Source organism: Fusarium oxysporum, chromosome VII, assembly GCF_013085055.1.
Source record: "Fusarium oxysporum Fo47 chromosome VII, complete sequence".
Taxonomy (NCBI): domain Eukaryota; kingdom Fungi; phylum Ascomycota; class Sordariomycetes; order Hypocreales; family Nectriaceae; genus Fusarium; species Fusarium oxysporum.
In genome coordinates, this window is record NC_072846.1 from 3,156,886 (window position 1) to 3,176,898 (window position 20,013).

The following is a 20,013-nucleotide window of genomic DNA, read 5'->3' on the forward strand; positions in this document are numbered from 1 at the left end:
ATGGAAGTTCTTTTGCATCCAACGCCGCCAGGATGCTCCGTCTGAGCTTCCATATGATCTGGCTGGTTTGTAGTATCACCACCAGATGCGTCGTTTAGGATGAAGTTGAACGGTTCGTAGTGCTCATCTCCAGTGATATCGCTAGCAGCATCGAGGGCGGCTTGAAGCGCTTCACGTGAAGACGCGAAAAGAAAGGCTTGAAGTGATAAGTTAATAACATGAAGGATACATCGGATACGGTGCCGTTTTGGATCCCAGTTGATCTGCTATAGATTAGGCGACTAGATGGGAGAACAAAACTGGAGTACGACGCACATTGCTGTCCTGCCTAAGCCTGGTTGATAAATGCTGCAAGCATGTGTCGTTTGATGCCGCATTATCACCCGTATGACAGCCGAGCTGATTCGCGATATCGTAAATATCGAGTGTTGAGAAGATAACCCGAGACTGATGTTCACCGGAATGGCTGTGTCGAATCTCTGGTAGACTCAGAAGCGCTCGTCTGGGTTGATAATCTTCGTCAACCCATCGTGCACACACTGCTAGCACACCATGGCGGTGCGGCGATGTCCAGAGATCAGATGAGATGTGGACCTTTGAAACGGCTCTTTGTAACTTAGCCTTTAACTGCGACTGATAAAGGCTAAAATTCGCAGTAATATGACGCATCGCCTCATGCCTCGATGTCATTATGAGGTCCTCAATTGCCGGATTACAGGACAGCATGACGTCCTGCATCTCATCCCATGTAACTGCCGAAAAGGGAAGGCGACGATGTGTGAGAAGGCCAACCATGCTCTCAGTATATCGCTGAGGATTGAACACTTTGCGGAGGGCCGATTCTGATGGCGTTGCTGTATAATAATTATCGAGCCTAGCTTGCTTCAATGGAGGTCCCATGTCCGATGATCGTTCGAGTACTGTATTGTCTGAAGAGTTAACGATCTCACGGTGTTTGCGTTTGGCGTGGTATATGGCGTTGTCTCGTTTAGGGTTTGACCAGGCCTGATCAGAAGAACAGAGAAGGCATTCATAAACCACTGCTCCCTTCGTTCTGCGCTTCCCTGATGGTCCGAACTGGCCCTTTTTGGGATATGTCGCACGGAATATGCAATCGAAGTTCAGGACCTCAGATGATGCTGATTCTACATCAACAGTAGGGTCAATAGTCAGCTGGGGCTGTGAGGTGAAATCTGTGGGTTGCTGTGATGAAGAAGCCATTATTAAGAGTAGCAGAGGCACAAAATAATACAACGTATTATATCTACACACTTGAGTGATGTTTGAGAGATTCGAAGATTGTAAACATGGGAAAATCGGATGTTGTCAGGCGATAAAGTGGCATCCGACCAATCAGAGTGTGCAGCTTATCCTGATATCTATCCTGATATCAGGGTAAGGGAGCCTAGCTTTATCCGATATCCGATATATATCATATCAGATATAGCAGGATAGCAGAGATGATATCAGGATAGCATATCAGGATAGGCAAGTCTGCCTCCCGTATCAGGTCCTAATACACGATTTGATGGTCCGTGCCCTTTGATATTGGGTCCTGATACACGAAATCATGGCCCGTGCACGCCACGCACCCCTGTCACGGCAGATCAGATCGTTTAATAACAGTAATTTCCGCCTAGTTATATTCAGTATATCTCCTCTTGATCTCCTAGTAGCTAATGACTAAATCAACTCTACTAGAGTTGATTTTACAGACCACTTTAAACCTAGTAGAGTTGATTAATGCCAGGGTGTAGAGTTGATTTTGCATTATTCCATATACAGAAATCATTAAGCTGATCGAAACCGGGGTTAGCGCAGAACACGACAGGACGCGTCGCGTAAATTACCAACTATGGCCCGTTACGAGTGTCGAAAATCCATGTCAATTTCTAGAGCCTTGATTGGTCTAAAAGTCGTAATTGGCCCCGTTACCAACCGAAATCCTTGAATAGAAGAAAATCACCTCTCTTTTATCTCATAAGCTATATCTTTAGTTAGAATGAAAACCACACTCGTTTCCTGCCAAAGGCAGGGGCCATCATATCAGTTCCTGACCAATCGGGTCAACTCTCGCTGCACATCTTTAAATGATCTCACGGTATCAACTACACTTTCCTCCAGTGTCCTGTACCTCAATCCCAACTCCTCCGTCGCCCGACTATTGTTAAACCCATAAACACCCTCCTTCGGGTACCCACCAGCCTCTCCCTCGCAGCTCGGCAGCGCATCTTGATACTCCGGGAACCACCTTCCAATGATCTTACAGATGTCTTGGTTGGTGAAGTATCCCTCTGTCAAAAGGTACCTTCTGTTCCCTCGCGCGGTAAGCTGAGCTTCCATGGCTTTCACGTGCGCCACAGCCAAATCCCGCACGTCGATCCAGAGGAAGAAAGACACGCCTGTGTCTGGAATCTGCGATTTGTAGGCCCCCGAGATGAAGTTATAGATGCGCTGACTTGATATATTTATCTCGTCCAGACAAGAGAGAGGTTGAATGACGGGACCAAACGCTAGCGTTGGGCAGATTGTTGTGAGGGAGAAAGCGGGCTTCCGAGTATCCATCAAGTCCCAGGCAGCACGCTCGGCGAAGAGCTTACTGGCCCGGTACCCGTTCAATGTATTTTGAAAGGCGTCATCCATGGTAAGCGGGTTCCAGTCTGACTCGGTGTACGTGTGCTGTGGAATACTGTTGGGCTTGTAGCTGTTCAGGATTGCAGCAAAGGAGGAGGTGAGGATCACGGTTTTGACTGATGGGGCGTGGTCGCAAACCGCTGTTAGTAAGGATGTGGTGCCGACAATGGACGGGTCCAGCAATTCTCGCTTGATGTCAGTCGCCGAATAATAGAAAGGTGAGGCGACATGCATGACGACGTCCAAGCTTGTGCTTGATTGAAGGCATTCATCGAAGGCTCCATGTGCGGTAAAGTCGGGGATGACACAAACGGCGATTTCGGCTTTACTAGTATTTTTGTATCGTGCGAGTACTTGGTCACCTTTCTCCTTGCTGCGAACCGTAATCGTTATGGAATGTCCATTACTCAGGAGGGCATCAAGAATGTGGCTGGCAACAAAGCCATTGCCACCCGTAAGGAGGACGCGAACCATTTTTCTGACACGTGAATCGAGTTAGATTTTCAGAGCGAGATCCTATCGTCTCCTGGACAAGCACATCATTTTATATGGACACACGTGGAGCTATCAGAGGGCACGTGGGTGGTACTATCTGGTATTGCTTTTGATATGGCCAATCAGAGTTCGAGATGCAAAGTTCCGTGCATACTTCTGGTCAGTCGTGGGCGGGGTAATAGCGCCTCGATAGGCCAATTTTTACAGCCCAAGGGTGCAGAGTTTGGCATTCGAGTACCTGCCGAAGATGGGATACGTGACGACGAAGACGGTATAACTCATCTTGTCGATATCGTAAGCAAATTAAGCCTAGTCCTACAGTCCAAAACCAATTGTTGTACAATTGATTTATGTTACCCCGCTTTCCAGGAGGTAGACTTGATTTTTGACCAGGGATAGACTTGAATTTCGAAAATCGACTTTTTTTAGCGTGGAGCAGATTCGACTTGGACAGGGGGCGTTCGCGCAAGGCAACACTTTACGTCAGCGCGTCAACAGCTTCTGTCACGACAAATGTAAAATTCAGCTAATAATTATTATTAAATCTTTTTAGAACTGACTTACCAGGCCATGGCGCTTATGTCTACGAGGGAGCTAGGTCATTCTTACCCTGTATACCCTTTTACGTCTTTTTCTGAATATCGAATTGTTGTATGCCACGGAAGCTGTCGATCATTTCCTTATTTGAGCATCAAGAAAGGCGAAACATGGGCCCTTCTGCGCTTCCTGCCATGCCCACCAGACCAGATAGTACCGCTTCATGTGGGGGCCTACCATACCATCCCTTGAGCCAAGACTATACTGTTCAAAATAAGAGACACTCCAGGCGCTTCGACGTGATGTATATCAAGCCCTGTTAACTCACATGTGGCATGCTAGGTACCAATTGATGCATATAAATAGCTGAACTGAGACATTAATCGCCAGATATGGCTTAAGTTCTAGACTTGAGTTAGGCTGAACTTTGAGACTGTTTTGGACCTTAAGGTGTAAAGGAGATAACTTTTATAACTAACCGCCAAAAGCCAAGATAGGCAATATAAAATATGAAACCTATTGAACCTTATAAACCTGTTTTTTCTCTCTTTATAATGCCTAGATAACACTAAATCTGTAGATCTATAATATTATTAAAAGAGTTTCCTTTTGATAATATATATCTTAATAGCTATAAGCTACTTAATCTAAGTCTAAGATATATATATAGGAACTATTTTATAGACTGAATTATAGATAAGGTAGTGTATAATTTGGTAGATAGTAATGATATGCTTTTAAATAAATGCTATACTAGGCAGGCCAATGTAGGAAGCCGTAAGCTTAAGTATTGTGGAGTGAACTCCGAGATTGGCCTGGAATGTTTTTCGGGCTGTGTTAGAATGATTGATGTTCATTTTTGGGAGTTGACTTATTTGCCTCAGCTTCACGTAGTACGGCGAACACACTGGCGAGAATATTGGGTCAGTGGTTCTTGAATTGTTAAGGGAATATGATGTTGGCAGAGATCAGGTCGGATACTTCATGCTGGATAACGCCTCGTCGAATGATACCGCTGTTGAGTTCATACTCAAGGAGCTCTGCCCATGGATGACGCCCAAGCAACGCCGCCATCGCGGCTTCGTTGCTTGGGCCATATTATCAATCTCTGTTGCCAGGTATTCCTTATGGGCCGGGGCTGTGAAACATACATGGCTATATGAATATTCACCCCGATTTTCGTATATTCATATTATATTCAACTTATCTAGCAAAACACATATTCATATAATGTATTCATGCATATTCATATAAGGGCTCACGTGATGCCAAGCTACTGCAGTGAAGTGAGAGGCATCGATTGATGTAGCTATATAGCCCGAATACTTCTTAATCGCTCTCGTTTGGCCTGTACGCTATTATATGTTACCCTCTATAGCCCAGTGATCTTATTGGACTGGACTAGCATTGGCGTGGATTTGGATGGACTGGATTTGGCTGGACTGGATTCACAGTTTCAGAAATTTGGACTGGACTGGATCGGGAGGTCTGGAGCCTCCTGGAGCGCCAATGGACCATTCCTAATTAGGAAAGAAGCGAGCCGAACTCCATTTCTTGTTTCAGGCACATTGTTCCGCGTAGTGTTGATTGGTCTCCACGATGCTAAACCCGTCAATGCCCATCGGCAAACCAAATCAGTAATGCAGCGCGAAGGTGAGACGTCCGTTTGCCTACATAATATGCAGCAGCACGAACCCGATAACATGCCCTTTACCATTTGACCAACAAGGTAATTGACGTCCCAGAATGGCCGCACCAACAATCACCCACTTCTTCTCTCGTTCTTCTAATAGGTCTTCAGAGTCAGACAATGTTGTTCTCGCTCCAGAATCGATCAACAATACCGGTAGTCGCGATCCGGATGCCCTGATCCAGCCAGATGAGTTCAAGCTTCAGGGCGAGCAATATACTCGCTGTTCTGTGATCGCAAGAGGCCCTAGATCAACAAAGAAACGCACGTCGGTGATCTGGCTATACGGTGAGGATCTACAGTCAAAGAGAGATCGGAAACGGGTATGGTACTGCTACCTCTGCGAGAAACAGCGTCGTCAACAAGAACTTCCAGCAGTCTCAAATGGCAATTCTACGGCACTTGATCATCTCCACCTGAAACATCATATCGACAAGACTACTGGAGAACTCAAGTCCTTTCGAGGAAACTCGGTGGACTCGAGCCAGTCCTCGATATCCGATTACCAGGACATGAAATCGACCATCTTCTCCCGCCGCTTAGATCGGTTCAAGGAACTCCTAGTCCGCTGGCTAGTCTGTTGCCATATCGCCTTCTTCCAGATCGAGAATGACTACTTTCGCGACCTCCTCTTCTATCTATTCCCACCCTTAGCTGATCTCCTTCCAAAGGCAGCATCGACCATTCGCCAGTGGGTGATGAATATGTTCGAGGTGAGGAAGGAGAGACTGCGGCAGGATATGCTCGACAGTCGGAGTTCCATTTCGCTGTCCTTTGATCTGTGGACGTCGCCGAACTACCTCGCAGTGCTTGGAGTAGCAGCACATTTCATCGACAAATCTGGGCTGCGTCGAACTGCTGTCTTGGCGCTACGCGAAGTGGAAGGGGAACACTCAGGGGAGAACATCGCCGATGTCCTGTTGCAGGTTATCAAAGATTATAAGATTACGGACCGAGTTGGCTATTTCATGTCCGATAACGCATCGGCCAACGATGTGTGCGTTGACTTTGTACTGCGCGCTATCTACCCAAGGATGTCAGATAAGCAGCGAAAACGCAGACGCCTCCGATGCTTCGGGCACATTGTAAATCTCTGCGCGCAGGCTTTCCTTATCGGAAAGGACGCCGAAAAAGTCTGCAAAGATCTAGACGCTGCGTACAGGGAAGGTGATATGAAGCGAATCCGGGAGCTCTGGCGGAAGCGCGGCGCCATCGGAAGGCTTCACAATATCATCATATACATCCGAGCCAGTCCTCAGCGCCGTCAGTTTTTCAGATCAATTGTCTGTGGGGGAGAACTGTCTGAGTTTGATGGCTTAGAGGTGAGTTTGCGCCCTCCATAAGCCCATAGTCAGAACTAATAGTTAGCCAAGCTTATCCAAAGCCAGCAGACACGCTGGAATTCATACTTCACCTCGATCGGTAGAGCTCTTAACGTCAAGGAGCGAATTCAAGTCTTCTGTGACCAGTATGAGGCTGGCCAGAGCCAGAAAAGCCTCACCGAAGACCGCCTGTCTGAGCAGCAGTGGGACGAGCTTGCACACCTTCATGATCAGCTGGAGACGTTCTATGACGGAACCCTATCTACGGAAGGCAGGCTTTCAACACTAGCGGATCACTTTCAGACACTTGACTGGCTACTAAATGAGATCCAGCAGGCTAAGATTAAATTCGAAGAACTCCACAAGGAGGCTGTTCGAAGGAACACCAGTCGAGGAACTGTTGCTGCTGAAGCTGATGACTTCGCATTTCTTGCCGCTTCAGCGGAAGCTTCCTGGCGTAAGGCGGAGGAGTACTTCAAGAAAGCGGATGAGACACCGGCATATTATGCCGCTATTGCGCTGAATCCGACTCTCAAAAACCAGTGGTACATCGAGACTTGGACAGATGAAGAAAAGAAGTCATGGATCCCGAGCGTTACGAAGCTTGTTAGGGGACTCTGGCTAGAAGAGTATCGGGGAAGACATTCTACAAAGCATACGTCAGCTTCCGCTTCGTTCTGCCCAACTTTGCCTGCTCCGGTTAGAAAGGAGAAGGCCTTTGTGGCGGTAAAGAGCCATAAACGACTGAAGCTTCGTCACGAGGCCCTGGCAACCGACCCTCCAGCCGTCGACTTGCTCGATCAGTTCCTTGAAACAGATGTTATCCGGCTTGGTGAGGACGAAACCTTTGACGCTATCCGTTACTGGAACGATCGCTACTATACGCAGCCGGATCTAGCCCGTATGGCTCTGGATGTTCTGGCCGTTCCATCAATGTCAGACGAGTGTGAGCGGCTATTCAGCAGCGCCAAGATACTGCTTTCCGACCGGCGGTCGAGGCTTAAGATAGATATCATTGAAGCCAGCGAGTGCCTCCGATCCTGGTTCGGCCCACCTGCACAGAATACTTTTGAGGATATCAACATCGGGAGACTAGAAGGGGAGTCTGATCTGCAGGGGGCTCGGCACGGCGGGGAGGGATCTGAAATTAGAATGGGCAATGAGGACCTTCGGGCCGTTGAGCAAGAGGGTTTTCAGGATGAGGACAATACCACTCAGGATGGCTTGCGGTAACCAGTGTAATTGATGCCAAATACATAGGTACCGCAACAGCATTGAACAAGAATCGATTCCGCAGTAAATCTCTCGGCGACTCTTTTCGCAAAATGGGGAATACTCCTAATCCATTTGGAGAATTGGATTTGCATTGGCGCTCCTGGAGCTCCCAGCCCTGTGCATTGGACTGGACTGGATCCGACCTCGAAATCCAGTCCAGTCCAATCCAACAAGATCACTGCGCTGAAGGAGAAGAGACAGCCGAAGGCAAAGTCCCCGAAGGTGAAGAGGCCGCTGCCGACCTCACGGATGAGACCAAGGACAAGGCTGCCGAAGGCGAGGAGGCCGCTGGCGATCTCCCCGAGGATGTTGAAGGCAAGGCCGCCGAAGGAGAAGAGACAGCCGAAGGCAAGGTTGCTGAAGGCGAAGAAGTCGCTGGCGGCGTTGGCGAGGAGGCTAAGGACAAGGCTGCCGAAGGTGAAGAGGCCGTTAAGAATAAGGCGGCTGAGGGCGAGGAGGCTGACAAAGAGCCTCTCGACTTCACCATCCTCAAGGGCACCACCGTCGACAAAGAGGGGAATCTCGTCAACGAGAAGGGTGACAAGCTCGGAAAGGTCGTCGAAGGAGAGCTCAAGCAGCTCATCGGCCTCTATTCTGACGACCAAGGTATCATATGTGTTGAATACTGGTGAAAATAAGACCGGCTAACCGGATGACCGAACTACCGGTCAGAAAGCTGTCTCAGCACTGTAACAACCTCTTAGATAGGTCATTACTGAACAGATAGAAATAGGGTTCCAACCCAACTATCGGACAGAGAGAGGGACACACACAATTGACCGCAATATCTGACAATATGGGACAAGACCGGCAAGCAACTTGGCAAGGCCGAGCCCATCCCTGAGTGGGACCGCGAGCAGAAGGACTTCTCAATCCTCAAGTATACTACTGTTGATAATAACGGAAACCTCGTCAACGACAAGGGCCACCTCATCGGACGTGTCATTGAAGGCGATATCAAGCAGCTTATTGGTCTCACTTCCGACGACCAGGGCACTATCTGGGACCGAACCGGCAAGCAAATCGGAAAGGCTGAGCCTCTTCCCGAATGGGAGCGTGGTGAGCAGAAGGATTACAGCATCCTGAATGGCACTACTGTCGACAAGAACGGAAACCTCGTTAATGAGAAGGGCCACCTCTTTGGCAAGGTTATCGAGGGTGAGATCAAGCAGCTCATCGGTCTCACTTCTGACGACCAGGGTACCATCTGGGACCGAACTGGCAAGGCCGTTGGTAAGGCTGAGCCTCTCCCTGAGTGGGAGCGTGGTGAGCAGAAGGACTTCTCCATCCTCAAGGGTGCCGTTGTCTATAAGGAGGGCGGTCTTGTTAACGAAAAAGGCGATACCATCGGCAAGGTGACTGAGGGTGAGATCCGACAGCTCATTGGTCTCAAGTCAGACGAGAACGGCAAGATCTGGAGAGACGGCAAGGTCGTCGGCCAGGCTGAGTCTCTCCCTGAGTGGGACCGTGTCCCAAAGAAGGACTACTCCATCCTTAAGGGCACCAAGGTCAACAAGATCGGCAATCTTGTGGGCTCCAACGGCACTGTTCTCGGTAAGGTTGTCGAGGGTGACCTGAAGGAGCTTCTTGGCAAGCGATCCGATGAGAACGGTGACATCTGGAATGACTTCGGTGAGGTTATCGGTAAGGGCGAGCCTGTCTCCGTCGCAGAGCGCGAGGAGAAGTCATCTGCTCCCTTCGAGCACTTCTCTGGTGCCACCGTCGAGTCTGATGGCCGTGTCATGTACCAGGGCGAGCAGGTCGGTGTGGTCATCGAGGGTAACCCCAAGGAGCTCAAGGGTATCCAGGTCGATGAGGATGGTGACATCCTCGACCGCCGTGGTAACACGATCGGTAAGGCCAAGCGCTGGGAAGCCCCTGACTAGGAGCCCGAGAAGCCCATCGACAACTCTGCCCTTGCTGGTAAGCGTGTCAACAAGGCCGGTAACCTCGTCAGCGAGTCTGGCGAGATCTACGGTCGTGTAATTGAGGGTGATGTCAAGAAGCTTGTCGGACGCATGTCTGACCGAGAGGGCAACATCCGAAGTGAGTCTGGCGACATCATTGGCAAGGCCGAGCTTGTTTCTGAAGGCGAGCGTGGTGGCAAGAAGGATGGTCCTTTCGCTGGACTTACGAACTGCATCGTCTCCAAGGATGGTAAGGTTGTGAACCAAGCTGGCGAGACTGTTGGACGACTTGTCATTGGAGATGCCAAGGCTTTGGTTGGACGTGCTGTCGATGATGATGGCGAGATTGTCGACTCAAACGGCAATGTCATTGGCAAGGCCGAGCGCTGGGAGGAGCCCGAGAAGGAGCAGAAGCACAACCCTCTTGCTGGTCGCAAGGTGAACCGTGAGGGCAACGTTGTTGACGCTGATGGTAACATCATCGGTAAGCTTACCAGTGGTGAGCTCCTTGACTGCGCCGGCAAGGAGATTGATGAAGATGGTGATGTCTTCAACCAGAAGGGGAGCGTCATTGGTCACGTTTCTCTTCTCGAGGATATCCCCAAGGAGGAAGGGCCCGAGCCTGAGGGTGAGACCGAGGAGGAGCGCATCAAACGCGAGCAGGCCGAGGCCGATGAGAAGAAGCAGGCTGAGGAGGCGGAGAAGAACAAGAAGCTTGCCCAGTCGCTCGCTTACCAGATCGAGCAGACTCTGGAGCGACTCCGACCTATCTGCAGGTCCATCAAGGACAAGATTAGCGCCGCCGAGGCTCAGAAGCCTGCGGACCGTGACGAGGAGGAACTTGTCCGACAGGTCAAGCCTCTGATCGAGGAAGGTGGTAAGATCTTGACTGAGACCAACGGTATCATCCGGGGTCTTGACCCTGATGGCCGTATCTCCCGCAACGCCAGGCAGAAGACTGCTGCTGGTGAAGCTACTCCTGAGGAAGCTCACCTTGCCAACCTTCTCAAGGAGCTCTCCACTGAGATCCAAACCACCATTGAGGAGGGTAAGCGCAAGCTCGAAGGTATGCCCCATGCTAAGAAGGAGATTAACCCTCTCTGGGCTCTTCTCGCAGAGCCTCTCTTCCAGATCGTCGCCGCTGTTGGTCTCCTGCTCAGCGGTGTGCTTGGTCTTGTTGGCAAGCTTCTCGGTCCCATCCTGAGCCCTCTGGTAAGTCATTATCATTTGTTTTATAACGATCCGTTGATCATCCGGCTAACAATGTCTTCAGCTGAACGGTCTTGGTCTTGGTGGCCTCCTTGATGGTTTACTCGGAGGTCTTGGTCTCAAGAAGATCCTCAGTGGCCTTGGCCTTGGTGTTGTTGTCGGCACCGTCACTGGCAAGAAATAAGCAAAGCAACATGACTGATTAAAAATTGTCTTTTAATGAATTTTATCTTTTGTGAATTTTGGGAAAGTAATATGTACGATAGTTAGGAGTCATTGTTTTGTTTAGTTGTTGGTCCTCAGGGAGGACGGAAACTCTTTTATTATGTAACATATGTGATCAGCGTGTCACGGACAAGAATTTGGCGCACTTTTCTCTGTATCTGATTAATTAAATTGACTTTGATTGCTATATTCGTCCCCAACTATAACGACCTGACTGGTCTGTAGGCTGGGGAAAGTGGACGATCAGCGCACTGACTATACCGCGCTTAGAACGAGATGTTAAAATGGAGCTTTATATAATAAGACTAACGTGGTTGATAAGCAGAACTTATCGTGGGGTCGTTCTGCGGAGTAATTTCGGGAAATCGTATGTGATTACACAACTACTATCTGATAAGTGCCCGGCACCGCGCATGCGAATATCTCGTCGGTTAGGAGCCAAATCGATGCAATTACAGGGCTGGAGGACTGCTACGCTCTGGCGGTCCGTTTGGTTCAAGAGCGACGCTGTATAGACGAGCGGGCGCTGAGATATTTGCATATGCAGCGGCTGGGGTCCAGGCTTCGCTGTAAGGACTATGATATAGTAATGCGCTGATCCTGCTGCTCCTTAATATTTAGAAAAAAAAAAGAATTAATAAAAGAATATGCCTTCTAAATACATAGATAGATACGGACTAATTAATGCTATAAATATATAAAGATCCTACCTAACGGCCAGCTTACCGTCGACGAGGGGCGGTCTGCCTCCTCCCTAGCCGAGCCTAGCGCCCTCGATGGCCTTGGCCCTGAGTTGGCCTTGGTCCTGGGCCTGGGTTATCAGGCACGGGGGTCCCTACCTATACCCGTATCCGGCCCTCGCCCTGGCCCCGCCGGCGGCGCTGTTTAAGCTCGTCGACGAGCCGGTTCAAGCTCCGGCCGGCGCATAAGAGCTCTAGCTCTGCAACTGCCTCCTCCTCGCTCTTGCCGGACGCCATGCAGACCAAGAGCTCGTCCTAGTCACCTTCCGGCGACAGAACTGCACCCTGATCCCGTTCCCCGGGCGCCAGCGGCTTCCCTACGTCTCTTCTAGTACCCATACGGCCGGCTGACCTGCAATCCCTTCCTCCTATTCCTTCTAGATATCCCGCACTGTAAAGACCTTGGCCAGGGCTGTAATAATAGGCATACCTGGTACTAGAGGCTCTGGAGCCGGAGCCGGTGCCGGTGCCGGTGCCAGCGACACTGCTGGTCCGGCCCCAAAGTGGCCGGTAAAGGTGATAGGGACCTTGCCCTGTAGGAGGGCATCGAGGCCGAGCTGAATTTCCTCTAGCCGGGCCTCTAACCGGATGGCGAGTCGCTGGCTATTCTGCAAGAGGGCCTCGCGTGTGCTCTCTAACACACCGCTAAGCTCTGGCAGCGCGCGTTGTACGAGCAGGCTTAACGGCTCCGTAGCCCCTACCGCGTCAAAGCAAACAGCGACGGCAAACTCATCCCATTTGGGCCCATTAAAAGGGGCGTAGGCGAAGAAGGGTAGCGATAGGTAGCGAGGCTGCAATACAGCCAGGTCCTGTAACAGTACTATACGCAGGCGCCGCATAAGCTTAAGGAAGCCGTCGGCGGCTAGGTCGTCGTCGTCGAGGCCACTTTCTGCCCAGCATTGCCGGCGCGCGCGAGCCTTAAAGCGAGGCTCCTACTCCTCGATCTACGGCCAGAGCTGCTTTTATAAGATATACGAGGGCTCGTAGGCCGCATGCGCAAGGAAGTAGTCCCCGGGTGACGCCAAGAAGCCAGCGATAATACGCATAAACTGGCGCGGTAGATGCATAAGATAAGCCTGGCAGAGCATGCTCTGGTTCCAGCGGCCGGCCTGCAAGATCTAGGCGAGCAACATGCCATAGGTCTCCGCGTCCTAGGCGCCTACCCTGCGCGGGAGGTGCGTCTTCTTTAACGCCATAAGGCCAGCAGCACCGAAGATACGCCAGGTCTCTTGTAGCTGCGTCGGGTACGAGAGCTCCTGCTCGCGGCCCCGTCTAACAAGAACCTTGATCCGATACTAGTCCTGGCGGCGCCGGAAGGACGGGGACGGCTCGCCAGCGACGTGCCAGCGCCAGAAGAAGAGCTATGCTAAGGCCCCTTACATACAGAATAAGGGGTCCTTATGCCGGAGGGCACCCATGAACTCTTTCTTTGCCGTCTTATTTAGCTTACCGTCTCGCAAAAGGGTAACAAGGCAGCCACAAGGGGTCAGGCCTTCTGAAGACGGATAGTCAAGCAGAGACAGGTCTGCAAGCTCCATCTTACGGCGGTTTTCCCCCCGTAAGAGGTAGTAGTAGCCAAAGAGGAGGTCAACTTGCATACGGAGGTTTTATGGCATATATACAGCCCCGCTAAGAAGGAGATCCTGGACCCAGAGCCATTCATCGGGTAAATAGCCGGCCTGGATCCTGTTAGTCCTGCGGTCTTTAAAGGAGGCGCGGTCATGCTTCCCCCGCTGCCGGCCGCGTTGCTTAAGGAAGCCTCGTACGGCAGCGCCCCGGGGGTTTTCCGTGTTTGCGTTGCCGTGGGCTACCTGGAGCCGCCAGAGCTCGATAACGGCCGCGATATAGGCATCGATAGTGCCCCTCGTAAGCAGAGATCCTTCGGCAAGGTCTGCTGCAGCCGGCGCAAGGGCCGTGGGTGGCACGTAGCCCTCGCGGTCGTCCGCAAGCAGCTCGGCGGCCTCGGCCAGGGGGACCTCTAGGGCTTCGGCTAGGCTTTCGGCCTCTGCCAGGGCCGCGGCCTCGAGCTGCTCTTGTTCGAGCTGCCGCCGTAACTGTACAGCCTTTCCTTTGCCCTTGCCCTTACCCCGTGCCCGTGGTTTCTTTTGCGGCGGGGCAACGCGTTGTAAGAGGATATCCTCTTTGAGCCACGCTGCTAGCTTGTCTGGGGTTACGAGCTCGCCGTCGGGCCAGCTATAAAGTGAGCCGTCTGCCGCAGCCCGAGGCGTACGGCACCAGGCCTATAAGTCCTCGTCTGTTAGCCGCCCATGGGACTCTACGTAAAAAAAAGAGACAAGGGCAAAGGGGAAAAGAGAGGGCGGCAGCCGGGGGAACGCGCCTTCCACTCCCGCTGCTTCGCAGCATTACTCCGTGCCGTGTTCGCCGGCTGTTCGTCCTTTTTCGCCTGAAGGCCCGCCCTCCGGGCGGCACGGGCACGCTCGTCTGCGGCCGTGTACGAGTCGTCTGCAGCCATCTCGGTCGATCAAGGCCTTTCTACGTGGTGTTTGTTTCCTGTCTGGGGCCTGATAAGTTGCGGGGAACTTATCAAATGCACTTATCAGGCGCCGCGCATACGATTTCACGGGCCGCTTTTTGCGGGGGATAAGTCGTCACGTGGTCTGAGCGAATTACGACGTAATTGCGGGCACCATCGATAAGCATGTGAACCATCCAAGTATGTGAACCACTTTTCTTACACCATATAGGTAGATATCATCATAAAAACACAACAAATCAATTAATCAATTAAAACTACTCACTATATTCTTCCCCAGACATCCCAATTACTACTTGACACGTTCTTGCATTATGTCCGGGCTTACCGCACACTCCACAGCGCCGAACCCGCGGTCCGACCGACTTTCTTTGACCACTACTTCTTGACGATTCTGCAACTACCTGCGCATCAACATCCATCTGATCAATTGCCTGCCTTGCTTCATCTACTGTCATTACTCCTCCCTTCTGTAGTCGGGTTCTTTTTGCCCTTCGGCACCGGCTTAGTATCTTATTTGCCTCTTGAACATCATCCAGCCTGGCTGTCAGTAAGGTAATCTTATGCATACATTCCTTTGTTGACTTCTCTAGAGACTTCATAGCTTCAATAACCGACTCTGGAGAGCTACTGTGATGTCTTCTGATTCGTCGTTCAAGGTATTCAGACTGAGAGCCAGCCTCAAGCACGGTCTTTGGCGTCTTTGAGACCCAAGGGGTTGAAGGGTTAGCGACCTCTTCAGCAGGCGTTGGAGTCCGCAGCTGCACATCAAGCTTTGAGACCACACTTTCTGGATCTAAAGGAACAAGCCCGGCTCCTCTAAAGGCTGACTTGATATTTCTTTCGGTCATAGTAGCTTGATGCGCTGCATAAAAGGCCGGGAAGAACTCGGTCTTAGAAACATGTGTTATAGAGCATCTGATCAAATGCTCAATTTCTCGACCATAAGCGTTTTTAAGCAGGTTAAAGTACCCGACATCAAGAGGCTGGAGTAGATGAGACGAATGAGGTGGCATACAAAGTGTAATAATCTTATGTTCCTCGCAATATCTCTCAAAATCGACAGAGTGGTGACTTTCATGGCCATCGAGGATCAGAAGACGATAGGAACCAACTGATCGGTTGCTTGTACACCGATCAAAGTGCTTTAGCCACTCAAGTCCTATCTCGTTATCGGTCCAGCCATTTTGGCTTGTCGCAATAGCCCAATCGCCCGGGAGGTTACTTTCTCGGTACCAGTTGGCGAGGTGATATTGGCCCCCACCGATGATAAACGGCTGGATCGCCCAGCCTGCCGCATTAATCGCCTGAATGACCGTAATCCATTCCCGGTTTCCAGGCTGCACTGATTTAGGTCGTCCACGCCTGTCTGTGCCTGTGACAACCATTCCGCTTGCAACCATGCCTATAAGGAAGCCAGTCTCGTCAAAGTTCCAGATATCATCTGATCGGATACCGTACTTTGCAATTGTATTCTGTACAAGCCTAAACCAGCCACGAACAATAGTCGGATCTTCGCATTTGGCTCTCTGGTAGTCATATCTCCGAAATAAACGCGTCTTTAGCTCTGGTTGCCGCTTGACGAAGTTATGAGCCCAGCGCTTGCCGACAGGTAGCGCATCGCGGTCAGCGAGCAGTCGGTTGGCCATTTCTTCAACGGCACGCAGTCGGGGAGGAAATCCTCGTATATCTAGGTCGAGAATAAACTGAACTATAATCTTTTCCTCTAGATTTGATAAACGGCGTGATTTTGGAATCCAATCGCGTCGAGATTGGAGACCATTCTGTCGGCGACTTAAGGTTATGCGATTAACTTTATATATATCTGCAGCGCATCGGAGGCTTAATTTAGGATTAGTTTGAAGTGCCTGAAGGGCAAGAAGTATTCTAGCTTCGTAATTTGGGTCTGACATGCTTGGTGGTTGATAAATCAATTGATTAAGTGAAAAGTTAGGTGTAAGAGGGAAAAGTGGTTCACATGCTTGGATGGTTCACATGCTTATCATGTACGTTAGCTAGAAACTAATGCATTAATAACAATTTAGGTATCTAATGTAAAACAAAAGTGTAATTGAATGTTGCGATCAGAACGGGCTGTTGAAAGTTTACCTGCTTCTCTGCGCGAAATGTTAGGATTAAAAAGGAAAGGAAGAGAAGGGCGGGGGCACAGCCCAAATGAGTGGCTGTCTCTTGAATCTGCAGCTGAACGAAACGGTGCAATCAACATCATACCCTCCCTACGCTATCTGGCCAATTGGCCTAAATGAGGCTCGGAAAGCCTGCAACGGCCGACAACTGAGGAGCAATGGCCCAATGACCTATTATAAAGCAGGTGGAGGACATGACGTGTTTGCGTCCAACGCCGCTTTTGGTTGGAAGCTAGGCGTCAGCTTTGGCAGGTCCAATAGAGTATCAGCTTCCACCGTATCGTCATGTCCTATCTGCGTTAATGTTGGATTCTCTAAATTCTGCGAGTTTTTAGACAAAAACCTTATGAAACTATGTTAGGTTATCAAGCGCGGAGCGGCCTGGGCCCCGCCCCCTAACACTAACCCGTCAGGAGATGAGGGACAACCCCCGCTTCTGTGTAGAAGCGTAGAATATCCTTCAGCGAGTACAACCTCTGCATCGACATTCCGTGCAAAATGAAACAGACAGTAAGCAAAATCAAGATATAGTAGGAGATTGCCTCTACTGATGCTTCTAGACTCGCCAACTGGCGCCACCATTCTCAGAAAAGAAAAGCCCTTCTGCATAACGTTCAGCAAGTTGCCCCATTCCTGGATATAGGAGGGAACACCCAAGCCTCTCTTGAGACGGACCTATACACCACTAGACTAGATAAGATCTATTTCTTCCTATGGCTTGCTGGCCTCTCACGACCTGCCTGGCCCCTTCATTGGGGATAGACCGGAGATAGGTTTACGCGTGAGACGAAGACAGGGGGTGGCGACAATTAAGAATAGAAGAGTAGGGGCTTGAGGCCATGCTGAGCAGATCTGGTAATGCCGTGCGTTTTGCCTGGATGCTCCGATGCACGTTTAGGACTCAGAGCAAAACCGCATTTGGTACATATAATACCTGCTTCCGGAAAATTGTAATAAAGGCTAAGCCTTTCAAGCCTCTACAGCTTTGCTGGGGGTAAAATAGAACGGCTATGTTGTCTATGAGTAGAGGAGCGGGCCATTATAACTAAATATATATAAATATAATAGACAGGATGGAATGGCGGAGATAGAGTAGATACTATATAAAGATGATAAACACGTGAAATTTAATAGATAATTGTAATGAATGTTGTTGTTTAGGCCTGTAGTCAAGCTGTTAAACTTGACAAGGGTCAGCCGACGAAAACGCGACGCGTTTCGTGTTTTAGGTTTCCGAATTTCATGAGTGCGTTTCTGATGATAATTCTTGAGTAGGGACGTTGATAGTGCCCGTATCGAATAAGGAAGCGAAGTCAAGTAAATAGTAAAAAACACTATCATTTAAATGATCTCAAGAATCATTGCTTCTCCTGTTCTTGGCCCCCAAAAATGGTAAGTTGGCAAAAAGATTGGTGCCTCTACCTCCACAGGGTTTCGCAAGCACAAGGTCACCGCACTGGACCTTCGAAATAAAGTAGGGGTATCATAAAATTTCCCGTAATCGCTTACTCGTCCAAAGCATCATCCATCAACAACAACCAGTTTCCCATCATGCTGCGGCCACCCAAGTAACAATTCCCTCATCCATTTCCAATAATCCTCTAGCGCCCACTTCCGCAATAACTGCAAATTAAAGATAATCGTATAAATTCCCTTCGACTTCGACGTATGTCCAAAGAGCTCCTTCTCCCAAAACGCGATCTTTTCTCCGTCCGGCGTCGTGATGATGAGATGCCAATCATGACCTTGGATAATAATACCGGGAAGAAACTCTGGTAATTTCCATACCTCTTCTGGATCTAGCGTCAGGCTCTCAGTTGCGTTCTTCATTGAAGTGACTTGTTTTGCTGCCAGTCGTCGTAGCCTAAGTAGTTTTCGAAGGAATTGCCAATGGGCTGCCATCCAAACTTCCATCTGTAATCTCGCGTTCTCCCATCCTTCGCCTGTCTTCTTCGTTTCGATGCTAACAGCAATCGGCCTATCGCTCAGAAAAGCGTGGTTCGTGTGGTTGAACATGCCCAGAGGCAAAAAGCTTCTCAGCGCATGGACGGTTTCGGAGACAGCATCCGCTTCTTCGTGATTGGGATCGATATACATGCAGAAATCAACTTTCTTAGACGCTGAAGTCGCTTGGTAATCGGGGATGATGGAAGCAGTTGTGCTGAGACGGTCAGTAACTGAACATGTAGTTGCAGAAAAGACACTCACCTGAGTCGAAAGTCGAAGAATTGCTCCATCCGAGGACCTTGCAACGGCCGCAAGGCAGCTCTCAAGACAAGATGATGAACTTCCATGTTCCAATCTGCCTCTGAGCATCCTTTGCTGTTGCAAGCACCTGCCTCTTGAAGAATGGTCTGAACTGTGTCAGGCGACGGCGTATGGCCCAGTTTATCGCGCTCGTCTGAGAAGCAAAAGTTGCTGGTGAACGAGTCCTTGGTCCACTCGAAGGTCTTGTATATCGTTGCGTCGAGTTGATCGATTGTTTGGCGCTGAGATGTTGGGAGGATCGCATAACCAGATGAACTTCTGTCAATCTGCAGGAGGAGATCTTCCAAGCTAGGTGGCTTGTTGTGAAAGTCTTTCAGTTCTCTAGGCTCGACTCCTCTCGGGTGAAATTCCAGGTCACGTAATTGCTTTGTTGGCGATGAGTAGCCGGACTTTGATGAGGCTGCAGATGACGAGGCAAAAGAGGTTCCAGATTCGCTCCTTGGAGCCTTGAGTTTACGAGGGCGAGGCGTTTCGAAGTTATCATCTTCACCGTCATAACAGGCCTGAGTATCCGTCACGCTGCGCTTCGTTGATCTGCGACCTCGTCCGCGGGAGGCCATGCTGTGCTCGCTCTGCGACGGGTCTGGAGTCGGGGGATTCAATCGACGGCGCTTTGCGCAAGGTTGTTTGTCGTGATGAGCAGATTTAGATACGGGCTCAAGTTGTCGGAGCCACTGTTGTATCCGCTGATCGAGCGACATTGCTTTGCGTGGAGTGATAAATTGTTGTGCTGCTGTCGGGGAATGCTTAGCTTTAGCTTACGATTTCTTTTTAAGTTGGTTAAATGCCGTCATGTTGTTTACTGTTTTCCAGGTTGTTGTCACGACAACAATCTTATCTGACTTAGCAACCGGGGCCGGCCTGCTAAAATGGTGATAGCTGAGTCAGGGCTACAAGTAGGGAAGCTGACATTCTTGCCACAACAATAAATTAATTACGAAAAAAACTGTTCTCTATGTGGCTTGATATTAGAGGTCCATATAATTAATTTAATAATATTGAGATTTCGCATGCTGAAGTTGTCGACGCGCGCAATGTTTCTAATTTACAGGGGTTTTAATGCGCTGCGC

The 20,013-nt window shown here is 49.9% G+C and overlaps 3 protein-coding genes across 3 annotated transcripts; 1 reads left to right on the forward strand and 2 right to left on the reverse strand.

Annotated features, from left to right (window-relative positions):
• Positions 1-2,006: 2,006 nt before the first annotated feature.
• Positions 2,007-3,120, reverse strand: FOBCDRAFT_228153 (uncharacterized protein). Its single transcript, XM_054706068.2, has one exon. It carries the CDS (start codon positions 3,106-3,108, stop codon positions 2,047-2,049), a length of 1,062 nt encoding a protein of 353 aa, XP_054562043.1. The 5' UTR covers positions 3,109-3,120; the 3' UTR covers positions 2,007-2,046.
• Positions 3,121-8,003: 4,883 nt separating this feature from the next.
• Positions 8,004-11,253, forward strand: FOBCDRAFT_296256 (uncharacterized protein; the record flags this gene model as incomplete). Its single annotated transcript, XM_054706070.1, has 5 exons — positions 8,004-8,559; positions 8,626-8,642; positions 8,760-9,761; positions 9,840-11,072; positions 11,134-11,253. 5 exons carry the CDS (start codon positions 8,004-8,006, stop codon positions 11,251-11,253), a joined length of 2,928 nt encoding a protein of 975 aa, XP_054562045.1.
• A 6,766-nt stretch (positions 11,254-18,019) lies between these two features.
• FOBCDRAFT_186647 (uncharacterized protein) lies at positions 18,020-19,650 on the reverse strand. The gene is made up of 2 exons (XM_054706071.2): positions 18,884-19,650; positions 18,020-18,836 (listed from the first exon to the last, which is right to left on the reverse strand). Exons 1-2 carry the CDS (start codon positions 19,642-19,644, stop codon positions 18,197-18,199), a joined length of 1,401 nt encoding a protein of 466 aa, XP_054562046.1. The 5' UTR covers positions 19,645-19,650; the 3' UTR covers positions 18,020-18,196.
• Between the last annotated feature and the right edge of the window lie 363 nt (positions 19,651-20,013).

What these genes read in the sequence shown, in the direction of transcription:
- FOBCDRAFT_186647 (XM_054706071.2), bottom strand. Translation starts at nt 19,644, where the DNA reads ATGTCGCTCGATCAGCGGATACAACAGTGGCTCCGACAACTTGAGCCC. An exon ending in TTCTTCGACTTTCGACTCAG is followed by an intron (nt 18,837 to 18,883) that starts GTGAGTGTCTTT and finishes TGACCGTCTCAG; the next exon opens with CACAACTGCTTCCATCATCC.
- FOBCDRAFT_228153 (XM_054706068.2), bottom strand. Translation starts at nt 3,108, where the DNA reads ATGGTTCGCGTCCTCCTTACGGGTGGCAATGGCTTTGTTGCCAGCCAC.